The sequence below is a fragment of the Cicer arietinum genome, chromosome 4, assembly GCF_000331145.2.
Source record: "Cicer arietinum cultivar CDC Frontier isolate Library 1 chromosome 4, Cicar.CDCFrontier_v2.0, whole genome shotgun sequence".
In the NCBI taxonomy this organism is placed as follows: Eukaryota; Viridiplantae; Streptophyta; class Magnoliopsida; order Fabales; family Fabaceae; genus Cicer; species Cicer arietinum.
In genome coordinates, this window is record NC_021163.2 from 14,323,166 (window position 1) to 14,347,308 (window position 24,143).

At 28.6% G+C, this 24,143-nt stretch overlaps 4 protein-coding genes across 10 annotated transcripts; 3 read left to right on the top strand and 1 right to left on the bottom strand.

Moving 5' to 3' along the window:
- Window positions 1-326: 326 nt before the first annotated feature.
- On the top strand, window positions 327-3,954 carry LOC101515005 (uncharacterized). Of its 4 annotated transcripts, none has more exons than XM_027333445.2 (8): window positions 327-730; window positions 1,004-1,077; window positions 1,670-1,812; window positions 1,915-1,961; window positions 2,056-2,164; window positions 2,993-3,135; window positions 3,362-3,476; window positions 3,558-3,698. In XM_027333445.2, the coding sequence occupies exons 1-8, from the start codon at window positions 515-517 to the stop codon at window positions 3,566-3,568; spliced, it is 858 nt and encodes a 285-aa protein (XP_027189246.1). In that variant the 5' UTR covers window positions 327-514; the 3' UTR covers window positions 3,569-3,698. The 4 variants fall into 4 exon arrangements, with proteins under 4 accessions (XP_027189246.1, XP_027189245.1, XP_027189247.1 ...); XM_027333444.2 differs by having other exon boundaries at window positions 343-730; window positions 3,633-3,954; XM_027333446.2 differs by having other exon boundaries at window positions 348-730; window positions 2,993-3,054.
- Window positions 3,955-7,172: 3,218 nt separating this feature from the next.
- Window positions 7,173-9,606, top strand: LOC101515332 (magnesium transporter MRS2-3-like). Of its 2 annotated transcripts, XM_004496811.4 has the most exons (6): window positions 7,173-7,644; window positions 7,726-7,836; window positions 8,089-8,217; window positions 8,638-8,768; window positions 8,890-9,073; window positions 9,201-9,606. In XM_004496811.4, the coding sequence occupies exons 1-6, from the start codon at window positions 7,297-7,299 to the stop codon at window positions 9,480-9,482; spliced, it is 1,185 nt and encodes a 394-aa protein (XP_004496868.1). In that variant the 5' UTR covers window positions 7,173-7,296; the 3' UTR covers window positions 9,483-9,606. The 2 variants fall into 2 exon arrangements, with proteins under 2 accessions (XP_004496868.1, XP_073222996.1); XM_073366895.1 differs by lacking the exon at window positions 8,089-8,217.
- A 615-nt stretch (window positions 9,607-10,221) lies between these two features.
- Window positions 10,222-11,091, top strand: LOC101515656 (uncharacterized). 2 transcript variants are annotated; one of them, XM_073366896.1, is made up of 3 exons: window positions 10,222-10,537; window positions 10,618-10,664; window positions 10,749-11,091. In XM_073366896.1, exons 1-3 carry the CDS (start codon window positions 10,318-10,320, stop codon window positions 10,881-10,883), a joined length of 402 nt encoding a protein of 133 aa, XP_073222997.1. In that variant the 5' UTR covers window positions 10,222-10,317; the 3' UTR covers window positions 10,884-11,091. The 2 variants fall into 2 exon arrangements, with proteins under 2 accessions (XP_073222997.1, XP_004496869.1); XM_004496812.4 differs by having other exon boundaries at window positions 10,229-10,537; window positions 10,752-11,091.
- Window positions 11,092-16,913: 5,822 nt separating this feature from the next.
- On the bottom strand, window positions 16,914-18,278 carry LOC101498843 (protein SOB FIVE-LIKE 5-like). 2 transcript variants are annotated; one of them, XM_012714772.3, is made up of 4 exons: window positions 17,723-18,278; window positions 17,504-17,590; window positions 17,343-17,414; window positions 16,914-17,228 (listed from the first exon to the last, which is right to left on the bottom strand). In XM_012714772.3, exons 1-3 carry the CDS (start codon window positions 18,113-18,115, stop codon window positions 17,358-17,360), a joined length of 537 nt encoding a protein of 178 aa, XP_012570226.1. In that variant the 5' UTR covers window positions 18,116-18,278; the 3' UTR covers window positions 16,914-17,228; window positions 17,343-17,357. The 2 variants fall into 2 exon arrangements, with proteins under 2 accessions (XP_012570226.1, XP_004497267.1); XM_004497210.4 differs by having other exon boundaries at window positions 17,343-17,419; window positions 17,723-18,274.
- Window positions 18,279-24,143: the final 5,865 nt, after the last annotated feature.

The following is a 24,143-nucleotide window of genomic DNA, read 5'->3' on the forward strand; positions in this document are numbered from 1 at the left end:
TTATTTTTTTTCATGAGTGGATTAATTCGTTTGAGAAAAATCTAAATGAAGAACCTAACAATAGAAGCTTCTGCATGTGTGGATTTGTATTTTCTATGGCACCTGGGTGACTTTTTTTGCCGTTGGGTTTTGAAAATTCTTATTCCAGTTATTACTACTTTGACTTGGAAACCAGGTAGTATTACTTGTGTGCTAAATGCTAATTATCCACAAATTTTAATGTTTAATTCAACTCAAAATATTGCTTATAAAGTACACATGTAGTTAGAGTTGAGATGGGCTTATACAATCCAAAATCTATAAGGATTTAATTTAAGTGGTTGTTAATAAACTCCCAATATTTATATAAAAAATATTATTGAAAATAAAACTTTAGGAAAATTATTAATCTCATTTTTCAGCTGATCTGGCTTTAATTTAACATCGATTTGTGGATGGGCCTTACTCAAGTCATGGCCCATTATGGGGGGTTTTCCCGCCATAAGCTGCAATTGCAAAACCGTTTCATTTTCAGATGACGACGACGAGAACAATCCCAATTGAAATCAATTTGGTAACAAAATTTCAAATGTTGCAAACCCTAGTAGTACCCTCGAGCCTACGCTTCGCGAATCGAATATTCCTCCGAAGATTCACCATTGTTCGTGCATTCTCTTCCTCCTCCAACTATGTAGATCAGTCACGTGGTGGCCTCCCTCGATTCTACTCCGAAACTCTTCCTGCTTCAAAGGCATTCTCTTCCCCTATCAAACTCTTAACTCTTCCGTCTTTATCAACTGTTTCATATTGCCACAGAATTGTATTCTAAATGACATTTCTATGAAATCTCACTTGTATTTTACTAATGAGTGTAGCTTCAATTTGGAATAAATTTCATATGATAACGCTCCTTCATAATTGAGCTTGGTTTTAAGGAAAGTTCTTAATTTGGGTTTTGTCAAGTCAGCGTAATAAGGCGACGAAGATAGTTAATTTTGTGTGTGTCTTGCTGTTACTGTTTCAGGGTAATGTTATTCGTGTAAAAGGTGATGAATTCTGGCACATGACAAAAGTGTTGAGGTTGTCAACCAATGATAGGTAATCCTTATTGATTATCACTGCTAATGATTCATGCATTAGAGAAGATAATTTGATTTTTTTGTCTGTGACAATTAATTTGGTCCTTTCAATTCAACTATTGATTATAAAATCAAGGGTGGGTATTCAAGGTACATCATGATCATATTAAGTCACATGTTTGTTAAAATAACTCTTGATTTTCTCATTTACACTTTACTCACTTTAGAAGAGCCAAATTCAGATTTCTTATCGTTGATTTCTAATAAACATAAAGGCATTCAGGAAATCACAGTAGATTTCAATGTAGAACATCTTGAGCCTGCAAGTTTTGTATGTCTGTAACTAAATACTTATTGTTATATATATGGAAATGGGAAGGTGGAAGGAGAGTTTGCTTTGGCAGTTGATCTTCAATAATTTCTGTCAAATATTTTGATTTTTATTGTCATGGTTGTTTCTTAAGTCACAATTTTCTCTGTTTTAAGTCTACATAAGTAAAATTAACGATAATTGTTGCCCATATTCAAGTCTGTGTATCAGTATTCCTGTGAACTTCTTGCACTGTGATCTGGATTTTTTTTTGTTTATGATCCAAATTCTGCTGTTCAAGGGTACAGCTCTTCAATGGGAAAGGTGGTTTGGTAGAAGGATGCATACAGAACATTGACCGAACTGGACTTGATTTTGTTGCATCGACTGATCTGAAGTTAGTGCCTCCACAGAATTCACAATGGCATGTATTTGCTGGTTTTGGTGAGTTCTTGTAGTTTTCTAACAAAAATTACGTATTAATGTTGTTTGTTTTCTACACTTTAGTTTTTCCACCCAAATTTTCACTTGTTGAGAATCATACAGGTACTCTGAAGGGTGGCCGTGCTGACTGGCTTGTAGAGAAGTGTACTGTATGTTTCAATAGCATATTGAAAGTTATCTGGTTAGATTACCGCATGTATATGTTATTGTTGTTTTTCTTCCGTTCATGTTTAACTGCCATAGGAACTTGGAGCCAGTAGTGTTACTCCTCTATTGACTGAACGTTCTGCATCAATCTCAGAAAATCGGGTGGACAGACTGGAACGTGTCATTTTGGCAGCATCTAAACAATGTAACTACATATCCATTTTTGCATCTGAGGTCATAGTAATATAATTTGCTGCCATCCTAGAGAACCACAAATTGGTTCGCAAGTACCGGTTCATGGAACTTTTACGTATTGGTTCGCAGAAATTCTTGCATAATTCGCAGATATCCATGTATCGGGAAAGCACTCCAGTTAATTGAGCATTAAGATAGCCCAATAACTGATTATTGGAACTAAAGCCTTATACTGCATTGTCAAATGTTATTCACTAAAATTATTAGCGAATTATACAGCTGTCCAACAAGAGCTTTACTCCTTGATTGATTATTCCAAGAAAGCTTACCTCTGTATTTATAGCTAACTTGCCTCTGTATATTTGACAAAGGTTCCAATATGGGACTTATGCTACCTCTCTTTCGGTGACAATAGACACTTATATTTTCTTTTGTGACTTTTGTTGGGATATGGTTTTTAAAATAAATGTTTCTAATTTTTCTTTCTCTTATTGATGATATTAATATTTTTCATTATTTAATTTTTTGTTTTTAACTAAATAAATTTTTTTATTTATAGTCTACTGATTAGTATATTAGAACGTACCACGAACCGAATAGCGTACCGACTATGTATACCTCCAACGTGCCTAATACTTTCAAGGTTGTGTACCGCGTACCTGAGCTCGTACCACGCACCGAAGAGAATTGTGAACCATGTGACTATGGGCTAAACATTTATTTTGCTCCTTCTAGAATTTTTTAGGCTATTTTGACTGAAGTTTTAAAGTTGGTTCTAAAATGAAAGACACTATTTCATTTTTTATCGGTGAATCTTATATTGTTGCCTCTCTGATAGGTCAACGACTGCATGAAATGATCCTAAAACCTCCTGTAGAGATTGGTGATCTTTTGCATCTTGTAAGTGTTTCATTCTTTCTACTTGGCAAGAAATTCGGGCATGAATTGAAGTTATTTGAGAAGAAAATTAGCCAGTGCATAGTAATAACCTATTACCTTCATGAATCCATCTTATTTACCATTGATATGTTTGTCGCTTTCCTTTTTATTTTTGGAATTCTTTGAGTTAAACTAAGGATTTGATTACATTGGTGTGACTGTTAGCAATTTAATATATGTGGCTACATAGTCAATTCATGAATTATGCTCATAGAATTCCAACATTTGTCTTCTGTGTTTATAACTTGACCTGTTTTCTGTCACTTAGATTGCGCAATCAAAGCTATCTCTTGTTGCAACAGCAGAAGCAACTCCTGTTCTTAATGCATTGACATCATTGGGAAAAGAATGTAGCGGCTTAATCATAGTCGGGCCAGAAGGCGGTTAGTATACTTAATAAGTCTAATTTCACTTTTTTGTTTCACCGCACGTGTGTGATTGGCAAATAATTGTTGTGTTTTTAGGAAGGGCATAAATATATAATTTTTTCCAGTCAAGGTTAAATTGACGCTAGTCTATGTTGTATTGGAGGTCTGCAGATTTCACAGAGAAAGAAGTGAATATGATGATGGAAGCAGGTGCTAAAGCTGTTGGTCTAGGGCCTCATCGTCTTCGAGTTGAAACTGCCACGATAGCATTTCTGGCTACCGTCATGTTATGGTCTGACTCTCAACAAACTTCTGTCTCTTGACTCACCTGTTTATGTATGTCAAGTCATGTATGATTGTGTTAAAGTAACACTATATATTTTGTATTTCTTGTCTGTTAGATATAATTATTCTAAATTACATTGGGGATGAAAATGACATTTTTCTATTTGAGTTGGGGAAATGGAGATAATGCATTGAATGTTTTTAGGTCTTTGCCTTCTTTGATTGAGAGGATTCACCGTGCTTTTTAATACTGTGGGTCAATTGATAAAATTCAAACGTTGGTAAGACGTAAGAGAATAACTTGAAGTTTCATGTAAACCGAATACCATGTATACAACTTGCATATTTGCAAATTGTATACATGGACTGTGGAGGCATTTTAGGGATCCCCATTATCATTCAAGGGCAAAGTCATGCACCTTTCGATATTTTTTTATCCTTTCAAAATGAGCCTTAATTCATAAAAATTTACTACTATAAAGTCTTATTGAGTAGAAGCATAAGGGACAATTGAAACAAAAATATCTCATACATATCAACTGATTTTGCAATTATATCCCCACACATTGTATAGCAAAATAGTCTATTTTAACCATATATAAGCCACTAAGACTAGTCTAATAGTGAAGAATTTAGGTAGAAGGTATGAGGCCTTAGGTTCAAAGAGATCTCCTGATTTAAATTATCCTTATTGCCTAGCATAATGTTAATACAGATATGCTATAGCTGTCTGGAATGGTTAGCCCGTTGTATGTTATTATAAATTCCACGTGATTATTAGAAAAATCATTTAATCTTTAGCACGATGTTGTGTATTTTTCGTAGTTGACATTTTTTATTCATGTCGTGAATTGCACAAAACTACCTTCTTTTTATATACACATCAAGTCCCTGTAGCATATAATCTTGAACGAATAGTTGCATTATCATAGAACCCTTATACGTTCCTTTATTTTTACACCTTCCTTTTTGTCACAAATCTTCTGCCAAACCAAGCTAGACTTTCAATTAATTGTGGGGATACTTAAGTTGAAGGTAAGAACCATGACAAAGAAAACAACCAAGAAAAGTAAGTTTAAACACTTCATATTGGGCCCAATAAGAATTCTAAAGAAAGCAACGCAATTTTACATGAAAAGTATTATTGAATGTGCTGGAGGGTATGGTGTTGGAGCTGCCAATCACATTCCACACTTGCCTAAGCCTAACATCATCAACCACAATGTGGATAAAAGGAATCATGCAACGAGGCAAAGACAACAAGTTGTAAAGATGGGGAAGATTGACGAAGATCAGCCATGTCATTTTGAGAACAATAATCAAATTGGTTTGAAGACCAATATTTTGTATATAAGAAAGAGGGCCAGTGTTGTCAAAAAACCACCAGTGGATCTTGATTTGTGTTAAGATTTGTTTTACTTTTGCTATTAAAAAAAATATTTGTTTTGGTTGTAATTTTTAACTTTTTTTTTTTTTTTACTTTAACTGTTAAATTTATTTACATGGTTTTTACATTGTTATGGATTTTTTTTTTTGACAAGCTGTTATGGATACTTTGATAGTCATTCATACGTTATCAACAAGCACTCGTGGGTTATCCAATTTTTTTCCTTTTTAATTTTCATTTTTGTGCTAAATGTTCTAATCTAGTGCTCAATTTTTTTTACCGATAAATACAAATTTTATTCATAACAGAAATATTACGTAATATGTAAAGAGGGAACAAAGAGATAAACTTCAACCAAAATCTAGGAGCGTATTTTCCAATCAAATAAAGTTTTTCATACATTTTTCAGGTGTATTATGCTGATTTAGCTGGAGCTACGACTCCGCGCTTAATACCGATGTAATCTCTCTTTTTAGGCCTTTGCCCTCTTTTATATATATGTTTACCACAAATTGTGCAAGGAGAAAAAACAAAGTTTTCCAATCAAAGAGAGAAGTTTATGAATAAATTTACATAAAGTAATGAGATAAACATAACAATTAATATAAAAATTGTGAAAGGAAAAAAACTAATTTCTGATTACTTGTTTTTCACATTATAATACTTATAAGTAATGTTGACAAATTCTTTTTTATAAGCAAATTCTTTTTTTATTTAATAAATAGATGTCTTAACTGATTTTTTTTCTCCCACAAGTTTTTCAATTATGTGATTTTCTCCATTAGTTTCGAATGAACGATTTTAGCCTCTAAGGCTCCTAATCGTGTGATTTTATCTCGTTTATATATGAACTTTTTTAACCTTCAATACTTTTTAATTGTGCAATTTTGCTCTCCTCTCACTTACTTTCAAATGAGTGATTTTAGTCCCAAAGTTTATCCCCTTTCTGATTTCATAGTCCTCTACTCATTTTTTTTAATTGCCTAAGTAGGTGAAAATTTTGAAGTACATTTAATGCACTTTTTAAAAATCAATATGTAGAAAAATAATGAATAAAATATTTTATAATAAAAATAATAAGTTTCAAATATGATAAAATATAGATATTAAAAGAAGTTGCAAATAATATTAAAATGTTGACATTAAAAAGAAAGTACAAAGTCCAAGTAATTTAATTTCATTATTTATTTTAAATACAATGTACTTTTTTTAAATTAGTAATAAATTTGGTCAAAAGAACTAGTGTGATAAATTTGAAAGACGACGATGGTAATAATTATAAATATTAAAATCATAATTTAAATTTATTGTAATTTTTAATTTAAATATATAGAACTATAAAAAAAATAAGTAATTAAATTTAATTATTACTTTTATTTGAAACAATTAACATCAGGACAATATTTTTAAATACCATGTACGTTTCTTTTTAAATTAGTAATACATTTAAAATAACATGACAATAATATTTAATTACTATCATTTAAATATAATTCTTAATTTAATTAAAATTGGTAATTAAATATATAAAATAAAGAACTTGGTATTCAATAGTGTGATACTCACTTCCTCTTTAAATTTTGGTCATTTTTGCACATTGGATACATGTATTAAAAAACAATGTTGATTAAGTTTTTTTTTTTAACATTCATTCATTAAATAAAAACAAAATTTATTTAATACATATTTTGAGTTTTTAAGAGTATATATATAAAAAAAAACATAATTAATTACATATAAGTTTTTTGAAGAAACCAAAATTTTAAGGCACAAATAAAATGCTTAGACAAAAAAAAAGGGACAGAAGGAATTAGTATTTATCAACAAAAATAATTTGGATTTTGTTTATTTGATAGAAGAAGAAATGCCAAAAAGATGGAAACCGAGTTAGTTATTATAGTTATTGTCAGCGTATTTGATGCAGTCTCGCGATTTGGAATTTTGGGGTAAAAAAACAGAATAAGCAACCTTTTGATTTTGGTAACCGAGTTAAAATAAAAATTGTTATGTGAGTAATAAATTCACTAAATCTAAAAATGGTAAACTATATCCTTTGGGTGAATGCAATGAATGAGGACAATAATAAAAGAAAGAAAATAAAGTACATATAAAGTATAGAGTGTACCCGCCTAGACGCTAGTATATGCAATTTGTGGAGAAGAGATGATGAATGAAGAAAGGATGGGGATGCGAAAAATTGGTAGGAAAGGAAGTATGGCAAGAACATGGTTGGTGATGTCCATGGAGGGGAAGAGAGAGATGGTCGAGGCTGGGAGACCATTGATAATGCGATGGACTGGGTTAACTGCCCGTGACCTTCGAGTCCTTGATCCTTTGTTGTCATACCCTTCCATGATTGTGGGGCGTGAGAGAGCAATGGTTTTGAATTTGGAGCATATAAAGGCTATCATCACTGCTCATGAGGTTCTCTTGCTCAATTCTACTGACCCTTCTGTCATGCCTTTTGTTAATCACCTTCATTCACGGATTCTTTATCAACATCTTCTTCAGGTTCTTTTTCTTATTTTTCATATAATTCACAACAACTATAGCAAAACTATTTCATTTTGAGCAATGCTCTTCTGTTTACAGGAAGATCCATATGGAAAGGATAAACGTGGAATGACCAAGAACACTATTCCATTTGAGTTTGTGGTGTTAGAGGCATGCCTTGAGGAGGTTATTAGTTCCTTAGAAAATGAGGTGTGTATCTTCAGATTCAATTATAAGCAAATTCTATTTCTTTTTTTTTTTTTTGAAATATTATATAAACAAGTAACAATTACTCCTCCTTTATTAATGATAATATCTAAAAAATACTAACTTTTTTTTTCAATAAATCAATCTATTAGTTATAAAAGGGTAAATTAGAAAATACATATATTTTTCAAATATTATGTTTTGTTATTGTTGATTTTTTTATATTATGTTTTGTTATTGTTATGGTTTTTGTAGACAAATATATTTGAACAGGAGGCTCATCCAGCCTTGGATAAGCTGACTTCAAAGATTAGTACTGTCAATTTGGAACGTGTTCGTCTTATTAAGAGTCGATTAGTTGCCTTAACTTCTCGTGTTCAAAGGGTTAGTTAGAATTTTTCTCCTATTACCAGTTTCTCTTTCAAATTATTACTTATGTCAAATTTCTAATTCACTCACTGTGTAATTATTTCAATTTGTCCTATATACTCTTGAAACTATCTCACTGAAATTATAAAAATAGTTTATGAGATATCTATAAATTATTTTAGTTTTAATTTATTTTTATAAACTCTCTAAAATAATATGTGAAAATAACTTATACCGTATATAAAAATTGGTTGATAATATTTAATTATTGTTGTAAAAAAATAATTTATGCATGAACAGTTGATATGTGTTTATGTTATAAACACTTAATTAAATTATTTATTTATATTGATCATATGTTAATTAGCGCGAAACATATAGGACAATTTAGTTTTATATTACAAATTTAAATGCAAATCTATGGTGATTTTGCAGGTAAGGGATGAATTAGAACACTTGTTGGATGATGATGGAGATATGGCTGAGTTGTATCTGACAGACAAATTGGTTCAACAGAAGTTTGAAAATTCTTCTACGGCCTCATCCATGAATAATAGTATTAATGGGTATAATGACATGATGAATCGGAACAGGCATTTAATTTCATTGTGAATTTGATCACAATTAATTAATCATGGTTGTTACCATAACAACTTGTATGCCTTACATTTTTCATTATTTAATTAGGACTCCTAATGAAATAACATTGGAACATGAAGATGATGAAAATGATGTTGACACAAATAGAGGGGAAATCTCTGGAACACAGGCTGGTAGTGTCTACAGTCATGTAACCAATGTTGAGGAGCTTGAAATGATCTTGGGAGCATACTTTGTTCAAATTGGTGGCACACTCAACAAACTATTTGCGGTATGCCGTAATGTTCTATGTATCAGTATCTGTATTTTTGTAAAATCACAGTGATTCGGATGAATCTACCTTGATACCAAACAGAACAGTGCTAACTAACACTTAATAATTATTTGTTGGATTGAAGCTGAGGGAATATGTTGAGGACACAGAGGACTACATAGACATAACATTGGATGACACACAGAACCGTATTCTGCAAACAGGAGTGAAGATAGGCACAGCAAGTGTTGTTTTGAATATGTTTATTAATGTGACAGGTATTTTTGGAATGAATATTCACATTGGTCTATATGATTATGGTGGGATGCCAGAGTTTATTGGGGTAATATTCGGATGCACTGCTGTTTGTATAATCTTATATGTGTTTGCAATGGTTTGGTACAAGAAAAAACGCTTGCTGGAATAGCACCTAATTCTGTTTCAAATAAATATGTACTACAAGGTTTATGTTACAAACCAAATTTTATACAAGTTGGATAACTTTGTTTTGACAAAATTAGTTGGATATGCAGTCTTGAAGTTAATCTAAACTATTATTCATTAAGTAACTCTATTGAACATAATTTGTATAAACTGTTAGTTGGATAAGTTTTTAAATATTTTTGTCTTACCCAAAATTTGACAATCAACTCTATTGAACATGATTTGTCAAAAACAAGAAAACTATTTAATATTTATAAAAAAAAATTATTTATCTTTTTTTAATAGAATAGTAAAATTTAAATCCGCAACTTAGAATATTTAAAAAAAATGATATGATAACAAATGGAATCACTCCAAACTAAGCCCTTTTATTTTGAAAAATTGGTTTGTTTCCATTTAAAATAATAACAATTTTTAGTTATAAACTGTCACGTTATTATTTTAAAAATTAGTCCAGTAATACTAAAAATTACTTTTTTATAATATTTCCCGTACCATCTCTGCAAAGAAGTTCAAAAAAACATGTCAGGTTTTGTTATTACAAATGAAAAGAAAAAAAAAAACTGTATGAAATTATAATTTGGAGTGTACTTTGGTTTAAAAATAATAATAAGAGTAAAACAATAAATTGGTCCCTCACATTTTAGATGTAAGTCATTTTAATCCGTAAAAAATAATAATAATTGTAAAAAAGGTTTTGGTATTTGATTACTTAGAATGTTTTAGTCCCTATACATATGGAGCATATTGTACTAGGCTAGCACCACATCCACATCTTCGTTATCCATTAGGGACTTGTAAACAAAACAAAGTTAGAGATGAGTTCCTCCATAGGGCAAAGCATATTAATGGCACTAACAGTTACAGTTAACAAATATGCATCATCCAATATGCATTTACAAGCAGTTCATAAAAAACAAAGGCAAGCAACAAACTCAAACTTAAGCACCAACGCTGGATTTGGAAGGAGAGGACTCGTCTTATCCACAGTAATTGCTGCCACTCAAGTCCCTGACTCTAGGACTCAACTTCTTCAAAGTATGCATATTCTTTTTTCTTGTCACTTTAACATTCTAATTTGTAACTGAAAAATATGTTGTAATGAAATTGTTTATCAGAATATCTGGAGAAATCAGAGGAAAACAAGGACAAAAATGACAAAGAGGTAAACAAATTTTTTAGTTAAGAGTGTTTATAGTGTATGTCAATGTTGTTAGAAAATTATTTAATTTTGGATGAGTTGGTTTAGCAGAGGCTGGATAGTTATTACAAGCGTAACTACAAAGATTACTTTGAATTCATAGAAGGGAGTTTGAAGGGAAAGGATGGGAAACTTTCAGAAGCAGAAAAGGGTATTCTTGATTGGCTTCAAACTAACAAGTGATTTGTATATTGCTTTTCGTTAATTGCATTCTTTATACATTACTTAGGTTCACTAATCGTAATTTGGTAAATGGTAATCACACACGAATTTTACAAGTGATATATACTAATTACATGTGTTTGTGTGGAACAAATTTCCAAACTACAAATTTGATTGGTGCTGTGGTTGTGTGTTATAAATTTGTAAATAGTTCTTTCACTTCACAAAATACATATTTTTTCTATAAGTATTGACATTTTAGAGGCAAAAAAACAACAAGAAGTTGACTTCACTGTGATGCAAAATTCTGTTGAAATATTTCTAAATCATTTTTTATTTTCTCTAAGGCATGAAAGTTTTATTAAATAAAATATCATTAATTATTACATTAGGTATAATTCACTTTAAAGTTTTCAAAATATCTTAAAAGAGATTATGGAATTTTTTCATATGCATTCAGATTGCATAAATTGATGGGAGCAAATCAAACTTAAAATTTCATGTGATATATCCGATTGAAAGTTATTTGTGCACTTATCTTTATCTTCAATCTTCTACTTTGTTCAAGTTTTTGAAAACACAAAATCTAATATATTATATTATGGATACTAAGATTATGCAAAAATATATAACTAATTAGACTGTATTAATAAACTAGACCGCATTGCACTTGAAAAATTCAAACCAATTAAATAATCATGAACTAAATCGCAAATTTATAACACACTAATTAACCAACTTTAATAAATAAATAAATAAAAAATCGTTTAACCATTTTAAAATTATTTTAACCAAAATCATCATAAAAAATAAAAATAATTGAATTTGTCAAAAAAATAAATGTAATTTTCATTAAACCCTAGCCACAAATCTCTTTCTCCCTCTATTCAAGAAACTTTTTCGTTTTCATTCTAAAATTAAGTACATGTTCATAATTCATAATTTCAGTTTATGTTTTAAAATTGGTATTCTCGCGATATTTTTTCTTTACTCTTATTCAATTAACACTATTTGTTTGCAAAGTATTACGTTGTATATTTTTCTATTATAAAAATATTTATTTAAGAAATTAGTAAATAAATAGCTAAATCTATTTATATTTGGATTTGAGCAATTTATTCTCAGTGTTATTTTGATCAATTCCCCCATTAACACCTGTTTAGCGTCAAGAAATTTGAGAAATGCAACAAATTTAAAAACTAAATATACTGAAATATGTTGAATTGTTTAATGTACCGTAAGAAATTCTCGTCTACTAAGATGTGAAAGAAGAATAAATTATGTCAACTAAACATGTTAGTAATATGAATAAGCTAATCTATGACGTCAGAATAGAGTTTTTGATGAATCAACAATAAGTTAATTTAAAATTTTATTTTATTTTGTCTTTTTAATTAAAATTTTTATCCTCAATTTGAGTTAGATTAAAAACCAATAGGATAAGATAATAACAATAGTTTACTCAATTATTTTTATTAAATATAATTTAAAATATAAATTGAAATATAATAAAATATAACTATAAAAACAATTTACAAAATATTATCAAAAATATAAATCTAATCAAATAGAAAAATAATTAATAGAATTTCATATTAAACTTAAAAATAAAATATTAATAATTAATTTAAAAATGTTCATGATTTTACACATATAATTTTGTCTTTTTATATACTTTAATAAATTAGTATTCACAATTATAAAAATAAAAAAGTTAATTGAAATTTTAAAATAAATATAATTTATTTACAAGGTATTCTTGTCATTTACATATAATATATATCATATCTTTATTTACATTATAATAAAATATAATTATTTAATTACAAATATTGTTTTTAAAATTAAAATTATTTATTTAGTAGTATCAATGGATAGTTTTAATATAAATTACTTCATTATTTATTTAATTTTGTTGTTAATTTATAATATTTAAAATATAATAAGTTAATTTTAAAAAAACTAATATGTAATTGTTCACAATCGTAATTTTGTTATTTAACTCTAATATATATTATGTAATAACTTGATGAGATGTATATCAAATACTTAATAAAATAAAATATTATCATGATAATGTTTATCATGTCACTATCTTATCATATATTAATTTATTTTTATCTAGGTTTGTATTCAATCATGTCTTTCTTTATATGTCCGACCTTTATGTTGCATGTAATTAGAGTTATCAAATAAACTCAAAATTCTTAAATCTTAATTTCATAAGTGGTCTCTTAATTATTTTATTGAGAAAATTATTTTTTTTGGAGAAATTTATTTTTTGACATTTTTCAGACAAAAGTAATTATATTTTGTCTATAAAAATTTGAAAAATATTTGTTTCCTAAAAAAATCATGTATTTTTTGTGGAAAAAAAAAAATTGGTATAAAGTTGGGCCTATGAACCCATTTTGTCCACAAGATTATTGGACTTTTTTGTTTCTAGAGCTTTCTAAGTAAAGTATTTTTAGAATTTTCTATTCGTCAACTTCATCTATACTTCTCACCTTTCATTATATTTAAAAAGATTATTTTATTTTTTTTATAATATATAAAAAGTTAATTTTTTTTCTTTTCACTCACACATTCGAAATTTTAATAAAAATTATTATAAAATTTTTAAAGCTTTGGTTGATTATAAAATTTTGGAAATACAAAATAAGTTTACTTTCGAAAGTTTAGAATTTTACCAAAATTTTTAAAATGTAAATTTTGTTTCAAAATAATTACATTATTTTTTTTTATAGAATTTTCTATTTTCTATTCTAGAATTTCCAATTTCTATTTTGGAATTTCTTATTTTGAAAAAATTCTATTCTAAAATTTTAAATTTCAAAAATATTAATTAATTTTCTAAACTTTGAAATTTCCTATTTCAGATATTTCATATTGTTTGAAACTTTTGAAATTTTTTTAAAAAACGGGAAATTAAGTTTTTCATGTTTGAAATTAATCCAAAAAAAATTGAAAGTTTGAATTAAAAAGTATAATATTAAAAATAATTTTTAAAAAGGAGTAGTTCAAACAAATTTTTTAGTTTTTAAATTTTAAAATATTAAAATAGAATTTTTGATATCTGAATCAAACAAGCCCTAAATTTTTCATGTTTGAAATTAATCAAAAAAAATTAAAAGTTTGAATTAATTTGAAATTTTCCAATCAACCTTTAACAAGAGTTTCAGAACTAAAAAATTCAAAATATAATTTTTTCGAAAATGATGAATGTTTATAATTTTAGTTAAATTTTCAAAATAGTGAAATTACTTTTTGAAATTTTCTATTTTAAAAATTTCCTATTTTATTTTAAAAATATCTAAATTCCTGAAATTTTATTTTTCAAAAATTTTCTATTTTTATATATAGATACGGATGTCAAGTAGAAAACTCGTTTTTTTAACTATAAAGTTTTTTTTTTTAGCCACTTTAACATATGAGCCCTGATCAATAAAACTTGTAATTATTTTAAGACTTAGACAGAATTGGATTTAACTTTAATTAGGATTACACTTGTTAAACAGATTATGTGTACTAACTCTGACAACATAATAGTTCACAACTGCTTGATCTTAATCAAGATAATTTGAATGTGTATTATGAGCAATCCGACATCAAATTAATATTAGAATTATTCCTGCGTGTAAATATATGATATTACAAATTAGGATTTTTTGTGTGTGTGAGGTAATGAGTTAGTAAGTAAATGACAGTGATGAAGTAATAATGTCTAGAACATTCATTTCCTTGACATAGAGCCTGAAAATGTTGTCAAGGGAATTGGAGACATCCAAACTAAAATGGCAATGGTCGCTTAAATAGGAGATCAGATAATAGACAAGTTACAATTACATTTGGTTTGGGCGGTGGTTGGAAGGACAATATTGTTTCTCCCACTCCCTTTTATTATTTTTATTTTTATGGACTGCACCAGACAATTACTATATCATACTGTCTTTTCAATTAAAAAATTTATTAGTAATATATTACAGTTACTCCAAAGACACGTATTCAAAAAATAATTTTCAATTTCAGAAATTGAATGCATTTTTAAGAAAACATTTTTATATTTAATTACTTTAGGAGTTGTTTGCTCGTTTGGTTTCCTAATTTGGTTAACCGTTCTTTATTACTTAGTCATTTTTTAATTTTAATTTGTTAAGAATTTTATTGTCAAACTTGTTAGAGTTGTTTGGAAAATTTTATGCTTTAGGAATAAAATTTGGAATTGTAAAAGAAAATAGAGTTTAAAATTATATATATAATTTTAATTTTTTTACTATAATTTGTATTAGTCAAAACAGTTTAAATTTATATCTCTTTTTTTTTTTTATTGTTTTAGAATTTTATAAAATAATTAAATATTCTTTTTAAAAAAATGTAATGGTATTGAAGTGTATGAATTGTAACATATTTTAGAAAGAGTATATGTTATAATGTTATAATAATTTTTATATATTTTCATTTTAGTCGTAGTTTTTCTAAAAATTTAGAACTTCTACATTATTTTTTTGTTTTAATTTTTATATAAGTTCTTTAATTTTTTATTTTCTCAAGAAAACTTTAGATTATGTATGAGAAAACACGTGGGCAGGGATTATAAATTTAGTTACCCTAAACTCTGAATGGTCATGTATTTTCTTTAGCCTTTTCAACCATTTTGGACTGGCAGAAGGTGTTATTATTATTATTTAATTAAACAAAAACTGAGTCAGAATAAGTAAAGGAATAAAATAAAGAAAATGAAAGGCACGATTGTGTATGACAAGTCCTGTGAGACAGCTTCCAAGCAGACAGGTTTGGAGGGAACAAAACTACATAAACAAACATTTACATCATCATATCATTTCATATTTTAAAAGAGGATCCTTCCAAAAGAGATAATGTTGACAAACTAAACGAAATGGGTCATTTAACGCATGTTCCTTTGGGCCACGAATATCTCACCCAGGATTTCCTCAGCTTCAAACAGATATCAAGAGGAAAATAAATTGCTTATACTACGCATTTATTCATCTCAAATTAGTACTCAACATATTTACTATGCAACTACATGATTATCAGTCCTTTTGTTACATTTTTTTTCATACAAAATCACTTTTGAATTTTTTTATATATTTATTACAACTTTAAAAAAAAATTAGAATATGAAAATAATCTAAAAATTACTTCAAAATAATCCATCCTTGAAAGAGATGCATATGAAACATATTGCAACTTCAAAATTGGCATTTCCTCCTTATGAGACTAAACCTTACTTATTGAGTGAATTGGAAATGCTGGAATTTTCAGAAAACGGAGCCTTGTCTGGACTCTTACAAACACTAATAAAGGCCTTGTCCAATTGTGTTTTTTAAGGAGTAATTGAAATTTGAAACTTTTCTTTTCTTAAATTTATAATCACTGTTGCTAGTACTAAATATAAACAAGCGAAAATTAAAATTAAGAATAATTAAAGATCCACAAGTAAACAAAAAGTCATCCTACTTAATCAATGTTGGATCACATTGCCTTTATCTGAATTATTTTATCTATAAATCCAGTATCAATACATTTGTCGGCAGCACATTATTTTTGTCTTGCTTTATAAAAAAGAATTAAAATACATTTATGAAAGAAAAACATACAAATTATCCAATTGGCCACTTCTATAGATTTTGTTTGTGAGCGTGCATATGAAAAATAATCGATAAATTAAACAGGAAGATTTAGAAGTAATAGATTATATACACCATGATTTCAGTATCTACTAAAAAAATGTATAATCCAAAATCAGGTGCACAGCTAGCACAGATTTTGAATGTGGACACAATTTAATTTAAAGTTAACTTCTCAAACATCAATTTTAAACTGTAATTGTTAATTACGTTGCAAATTTTTATATTACGTAAAATATTATTTAAATTGTGATTATAACATTGTTGTAACAAATTTAATATTTAAAATAATATTTTCAATTATTAAAATTATTTGCTTATATAAGAAAAAATCAAATTAACTAGTAAGTTCTTAATTAGCATTTATTTGTTTGCAAGAATTACTGGTACTGCATCAAAATAACAAGGAGTAGTTAACATACTTATACAAAATCTAACTTACTAATTTAGCTTCTAATCGTGATTCACTAACAAGAAAATAAAATTTTGTAAAGCAAAAAAAAATAAAATGACTAACATGCCCTTTCAGGTTGTTTCCCATTGCATTGACAAAAGTAAAAAGAGAAAAAGAAGCATTAAATTCCTTTTACACCATAATAACTCTCTTTCCATTAATCTTGAATAATTCCACTGCAACATCTTCAATAGCAGAGGCAGCCATTAATAAAACTAACATCTTCTTCCCCTCATTCCCATTCCTTTCCCTCCATACCATCTGTTAAAAAAAAATTGAAAATCATTCAACATAACACATTAAAAAAAAATTATAACAATGCACAAAAGAAGATTAACTTTTTCTTTTTGGAAATTCAAAAGAAGATTAACTTACTTGTTGCCTTGAATTTCATTTTTCGATAAAGATGGTTGTAAATAACCAAAGTGTTGTTCTTGATATGAGGATCTTCCCTACAAATAACATAAATTATTTTAGCTATTACAAAAATCAAATGTAAAATAGTAAAATCAAAAGAACAGAATCAAGATAATTACCTCAAAATAATTAGTTGCTGAAAAACCTTGTGAATAATCTACCATACTCTCTTTATACGTTTGTTGATTTGTCCCAACATCATTGTTCTGAAAAATTGTCAACAAACACATTTCATACAATTCATGTTTTCTTTAAAAAAAATTAATTTAATTTAAATGGTTTGTTATGAATATTTACAACGTAACAAAATAAATATTTAACATCTGAAACAAACTTACAGTGGAAAAGTCAAAGACATGAGAGCTAGCAGTATCATGAAGAAAAGAAGGAAGATGTTGTTGATCTTCAACTTGAAGTTGTTGTTTATTTTTGTCTTTAACATTCTGTTTCTTTGAAGCACTCTTGTTCTGTTTCACTAAGTTGGATTCTGAATAAAAGCAAGCATTGTTTTTTTGATTGAAGTAATTAGCATCATCATCAAATGGAAGATATTGTGGAGGTCCAGAAGAAGCATCAGAAATCATAGACAAATCTTCAACACCTTCAGAATAGTCATTTGTGACTATTTTATCTTTGTGTTCCCCATAATACCCTCCTCCAAAAGAGTGTTCAAGGTATAGAGTCCAACCTGACTCACATCCACTACTACATTCTGAATCAAATGCACTCATGTTTTCTTTTCTAGATTCTACTTTCTAGTGTATATGATGAAAGAAAAGAAAGACTACTAGGTAGATGTAAAAGGGTGAAAACAATGGAACATTTTATTAAGGTTGTTTGTGTTTTGTAGCAATGTGGGTTCAGTCCAGTTAAACCATCAAAACAATCGTCTTCGCCTCATAAAACAAACTAAAATTACCTCTAGAGATCATTTTATTTAATTAAAACTAATTACAGAGTGAATTAAATATTGTATTTTTATGTAAGATTTTAAGCCATTAAATTATATACTCTTGATTATTTAGTGTTTAAATCCAATTTTCTATTTAATGTAGTATTTTTATTTATATTTGTACATCTACATCAATATGTAGTATTTTTATTTATATTTATACATCTACATCAATATGTAGTTTTTTTTTTAATAATTTAATTTTTTTTAAATTATCAATATATTTTCCTTTAAAAATTATATACTAAATAGGCATTCTTTTTCAATTAGTTAGAAATCATTATTTTCAAAAGTTATTTTTTTTATGAAAGTCTGAGTTTGAGTTCGGATTGATGATTTCATTTTTTCTTTTTTTTTTTATTTTCCACTAAATTCTCTTTTAAAATAGCGACTTTTCGATCATACATAGAAATCACATTTTTTAGGACAACTTTCCAAAATACATTATAGTCCAAAAAAAAAAATAAATCTTTAAAAAACTTGTGGTTCTAAACTCAAATTTTCTTAACGAAGTCGTATTTGCAGATTTTAATTTGTATATGGATAATTTTTTTAAGATTGGGTTATTAAAATAAAAAAAATCTCAATATATAAGTATATTATATTAATTTTAAAATTAATAAAATTTTACCTAAAATAAATTAATAAATTTTATCAATTTAAAAAAATTAAATAAAATTAGTTATCATAGTTTATAAAAAATCTAGAACATTCGATAAAATAAAATTAAAAAAAAAAAGTAATTTTATTGAAGTTTAAAAGTAGCATAGTTTAAAAATGAAAAATTTGGAGCTTAATATATGTTGTACCGACCTTAAATGTGTGAGTAGTTGTATATAGGTGGTGGAAAAAAACAAAGAGAATCAAAGTAAAATCCTAGAGTAATTTTGTCCTGACTCAAGTCTGTATGCGAATGAATCAAAAAATGCCAGTTGTGTGTGTTATAATGGGTTGCATGTAAGAGAGAGAAGAAGCACATCACACCATGACCATACCCCATTGATTCACATGCTAGACAGCGAGGCACAGTGTACCCTCTCAACAAAACAGGGTACACGTCTATTTCCATTCTACAGTTTATTGACACCTATCACAATTCTATCTACACCTACTTTTCATTTATCCTAATTTTAAGGAGGACTATAATATTGTTACTTATTTCATTCAACTCAAGGGTCAATAATCTAACTCAAACTCATTCTCCAAATATGGATTTTATAAGGTACATCACTAACCTCATTTGTACCTACTTCAAATAAGGGAAAAATATATTATGCTATTTTTAACATATATAGATATAGTGCATTCATTTTCATTTCATGTGCTTCATTTATTATGTGGCGGGATTAAAACATCGCTCAATAGAAATAAAATCTTCTTGTATAGCCTGTATTGTAATACTATACACTAATACTACCATATATATAGCTTGCAGATCACAATTAAGTTTTTGGTTTTGCAATTAAAAAAATTGATTTTTGTAATTTGTTTTCGATTAAAAGAAAATATAAATTAAATTATGTTTGAATATATTTGTGTGAAAGTAATTTAACTTATAAGCTTTCATGAAAAAATTATTTTTTTAGTTGAAAACTATAAATTATAGTTTTAACTTGATTAATTTCATTCGATAATATTTATTAATTATGTCAAAATTATTTCTTTATAAAAAATATTGAAGATGTAAAATTAATTATAAGTTATTTTAGTTAGATGTTAATTACATATTAGTTACGCTAGTTAGAAGTTAATTGTTCTAATTTGGGTATATAAATTTTATTATATCTATTATTGTAATTATCTTTTTAAATTCTTCAACACAAAAAAATTCTCTATTTTTCTCTCTTTCATGAATCAATATAAAAATTTGATATATTCTATTATGGAATTAGAAAACTAATTATTCCGCTATTTTTTTTTCAAAAAATTATTAAGAAAATTTGCATAATGACAATGAAAAAAAACAATCAACCAATGGGCATTAAAGACAGATATTTGTCGGAAAAAACTATTTCAAAACTTAAGACTTCTTCCATATTTTGATATCAACATTGTTTCAACTTCAACAGTTTTAGTCAAATATGAAAAAGATAGAGTTAGATACATTTGTTGAAGATTTTTCAAGAACACCACAAATATTTGATGGCAAAAATTCTTTCTTTTTAGCCAAATTGGCATTCAATAAATAAAATGCAAACAAGATCTTGCATGAAGGTATAAACTTTAGATTCAACACTTACCAACAACAAAAAATAAGATTGTTCTTGTTTCTAAAAAAATCCATAATTAGATTTAGAAGTCCTAATGACCATGAGATTGCGCATGAGAATTCATTCAAAAAGAACAGAAAAAAAATCTTGCCATGAAGATGTAAACTCGACTCAATACCTACTATAATAAAAAAGAGAATAAGTAAAATTGCATTATAATCTTTCTTGTTCTTATTTCAAACAAAGAATAAATTTTCCAAAACTAATTTAGCCAATTTATTTCGCCATTTCAAAATCTTTGGTTGATATATTTTGATGTTTTTTTTTGTTGTATTTTTTGTTATTCATAACAAGTTAGATGTGTTGCAAACACCTTCTAATCTATGGGGATATTAAAGATTTAAAATTAGTTACAAGATAGTCACTTTAGTTAGATGTAGTTATAAATTATTTATCTTAGTTAAAAATTATATATTCTAACTTGAGTATGTAAATGTTGTTACATATTATAATTATTTTTTTATCTAATTAATATAAAAGTTATTTATATTTTCTTCCCTTCTCTTACTTAATTCTATTAAAAATTTATATATATATACATTTAAATTCAAGGTGAGATTGTCAAATTTAAAATACCACTTGAAAACTTCTATAAAATCACATTGACACGATATATATGTTAACAAAGAAAAGAGAAAGCAAGAGGAAAAAGAGAAACAACCACTCTAGGGTTTCATAACATAGAAAACCAAAACCACAGTTAATAGGGTTACAATGAGTATATATATAAAAGAATAGAATTGTCTAGAATTGTCTAAAATACCCTTACTACTAATATATAATAATATTATCTAACATCTCCCCTCAAACTCACGATGCATTAACATGGAGCATCGAGAGTTTGTCAACTAAAAAAAAACGAAAACGTTTAATGGAATGCATCTTTGTGAACAAATCAGCAATCTGTAAAGAAGAAGAGACAAACGGTAGAGTAATGATTCTATGCTGAAGATGATGACGAGAGGGGTAACGAGGAGGATCAACAATCGCAGGAGGTAGTTGGACAGCCGGGGGGACAAGAGGGATGTCACCAAAGAAGAAGCAACAATCAAAGAGAAGAACCAAACCAACAAAAAATCAAACCGAAAAAGGAGCGATCAAAAAAAGGAGCAACAACCATATCAAAATCAACAGATAGGAACAACCAAAGAAGTAGCACCACGAAACAACCATATCAAAATCAACAGATAGGAACCACCAAAGAAGTAGCACCACAAAACCAAATCCAAACAAACCAAGGAGCAACAACCATATCAAAATCAACAAATAGGAACCACCAAAGAAGTATCACCACGAAACCAAATCCAAACAAACCAAGGAGCAACAACCATATCAAAATCAACAAATAGGAACCACCAAAGAAGTATCACCACGAAACCAAATCCAAACAAACCAAGGAGCAACAACCATATCAAAATCAACAGATAGGAACAACCAAAGAAGTAGCACCACGAAACAACCATATCAAAATCAACAGATAGGAACAACCAAAGAAGTAGCACCACGAAACAAAATCCAAACAAACCAAGGAGCAACAACCATATCAAAATCAACAGATAGGAACAACCAAAGAAGTAGCACCACGAAACAACCATATCAAAATCAACAGATAGGAACAACCAAAGAAGTAGCACCACGAAACCAAATCCAAACAAACCAAACCAAATAGAACCAAACAAAACTAAATCATATCAAACCAAACTAAACAAAGAGAGAAGCAACAAAGCAAATCACTAGAGAGATTAGCAATCAAACAGAAGAAGCAACAGACAGAGCGACAACACAGAAGATCAAATTTTCAGCCTCATCCAAGTATCCAACCCTTCCTAGAAGGTCAATCATACAACCATAATGCTCAATCTGAGGCACAATTCCAAATCTCTCCATTTCTTTGAAGCATCTTCTTCCTTCCTCTACCAAACCACAATGGTAAGCAGATAACACACTAGTCATTGTTATCTCATTCGGTTCAAATCCTTCCCGTAACATTGCTGCGAATACTTCTAACGCTTCCTTCGCACAACCATTGACACCATAACCATTTATCAAAGCATTCCACGACGATGTATCTTTTTCATTCATCTCCTCAAAAAGCAATTTAGCTTTTCCAATTTCCCCACATTTTGCATACATATCAACCAAAGCATACACATGAACATCTTCATCAAGTCGGTTCCTTTGCACAAACCCATGAATCCAAACACCCAAATCCAAAGAACTCAAATCAGCAACAGCAGGAAGAACACTCACAACCGTCACTTTATTCATTTCCACATCCAAACGTCCCCTCATTTCCCAAAACAACTTCAACGCATCGTGCGGTCGTCTATTCTCACAATATCCCCTAATCATCGCATTCCAACTAAGCACATTCTTGACAGGCATACAATCAAACATAAACCTAGCCGCCACAACATCATCATCCTCACAATAACCATGAACCATACTAGTCCAAGAAATAACATTCTTATCCTTCATCTTATCAAACAAATCCCTCGCCAAATCCATACACCCCATTTTCACATACCCATCAATCATAACATTAGAAGCAACAATATCTCTATCAGGCATAACATCAAAAAGCTTCCTGGCCTCACTCATATCCCCACACCTAGCAAACCCAACAATAACAGCAGTCCAAGAAACCAAACTTCTCACAAACATTTCAACCAAAGAAGTCCCAACATACAAATTAACACAAAACCCATTTTTCAAAACAACACAATGAACCTCCAAACCTTCTCTCAAAGCCATACAAATAATGAGACAAACACAATCACTGAGACAAAATAAATTAGGGATAACCTGGTGCTGTGCGAGCACGATTTCTCCCCCTACAGACGTCGTTTTACCGATCCGACCGTTGAAGACGAAAACCTGAATGTTGTGAACCTTCTGTCCAAAAATCAGCCAAATCCAACGGTTAACGAATGTGCAATCGATGTTTTTGTGAGACTGATTTAACAAAATCAGGAAATGGTTACTCTTCTCTTTTCTCTTTTGGTGGTTGCCTTTTCTATCAAAATAGTCTCTCTCTCTTCTCTACGATAGATCTCAGGATGATAATTCTCAATCATCTCTTCATAACGATCAATCAAAATCCCCCAATAACCATGCAAATAATAATGATTCTCAAAGTAAACTTTACCACCCATTGTTCTTTTTAGCTCGGTTGGTTAGAGCGTCAAACCCTAATGGCTTGTGGAAAGGTTTATAGAACCCTAATAAATTCTTTTTTTTTTACTGATCTACTGAAAATAAACGAAAAGCTACAAAGAAAGGGTAAAGCAGAATTGAGACACGGTTTAACGAAAAAATCTCACTGAATATTGGAATGTTAGAAAAGAGAAACTATAATTATATTCTCTAATTGTTGGGAACTCGACAACGGAATAGAGGCGGAATCGTTCAAGGAGGATCGAAATAGGCTCTAGATACCATGTTAACAAAGAAAAGAGAAAGCAAGAGGAAAAAGAGAAACAACCACTCTAGGGTTTCATAACATAGAAAACCAAAACCACAGTTAATAGGGTTACA

Bases quoted from the DNA above. Each gene is read 5' to 3' on its own strand.
- LOC101515005 (XM_027333444.2), top strand. From the start codon at position 515: ATGACGACGACGAGAACAATCCCAATTGAAATCAATTTGGTAACAAAA. The intron at 1,078-1,669 runs GTAATCCTTATT...CTGCTGTTCAAG, and splicing joins AGGTTGTCAACCAATGATAG to GGTACAGCTCTTCAATGGGA. The intron at 1,962-2,055 runs GTATGTTTCAAT...TAACTGCCATAG, and splicing joins GGCTTGTAGAGAAGTGTACT to GAACTTGGAGCCAGTAGTGT.
- LOC101515332 (XM_004496811.4), top strand. From the start codon at position 7,297: ATGATGAATGAAGAAAGGATGGGGATGCGAAAAATTGGTAGGAAAGGA. The intron at 7,645-7,725 runs GTTCTTTTTCTT...TTCTGTTTACAG, and splicing joins TTTATCAACATCTTCTTCAG to GAAGATCCATATGGAAAGGA. The intron at 9,074-9,200 runs GTATGCCGTAAT...GTTGGATTGAAG, and splicing joins CACTCAACAAACTATTTGCG to CTGAGGGAATATGTTGAGGA.
- LOC101515656 (XM_073366896.1), top strand. From the start codon at position 10,318: ATGAGTTCCTCCATAGGGCAAAGCATATTAATGGCACTAACAGTTACA. The intron at 10,538-10,617 runs GTATGCATATTC...ATTGTTTATCAG, and splicing joins TAGGACTCAACTTCTTCAAA to AATATCTGGAGAAATCAGAG. The intron at 10,665-10,748 runs GTAAACAAATTT...GAGTTGGTTTAG, and splicing joins AGGACAAAAATGACAAAGAG to CAGAGGCTGGATAGTTATTA.
- LOC101498843 (XM_004497210.4), bottom strand. From the start codon at position 18,115: ATGAGTGCATTTGATTCAGAATGTAGTAGTGGATGTGAGTCAGGTTGG. The intron at 17,420-17,503 runs GTAATTATCTTG...TGTTATTTGTAG, and splicing joins CAGCAACTAATTATTTTGAG to GGAAGATCCTCATATCAAGA. The intron at 17,229-17,342 runs GTAAGTTAATCT...TTTTTTTAACAG, and splicing joins AATGAAATTCAAGGCAACAA to ATGGTATGGAGGGAAAGGAA.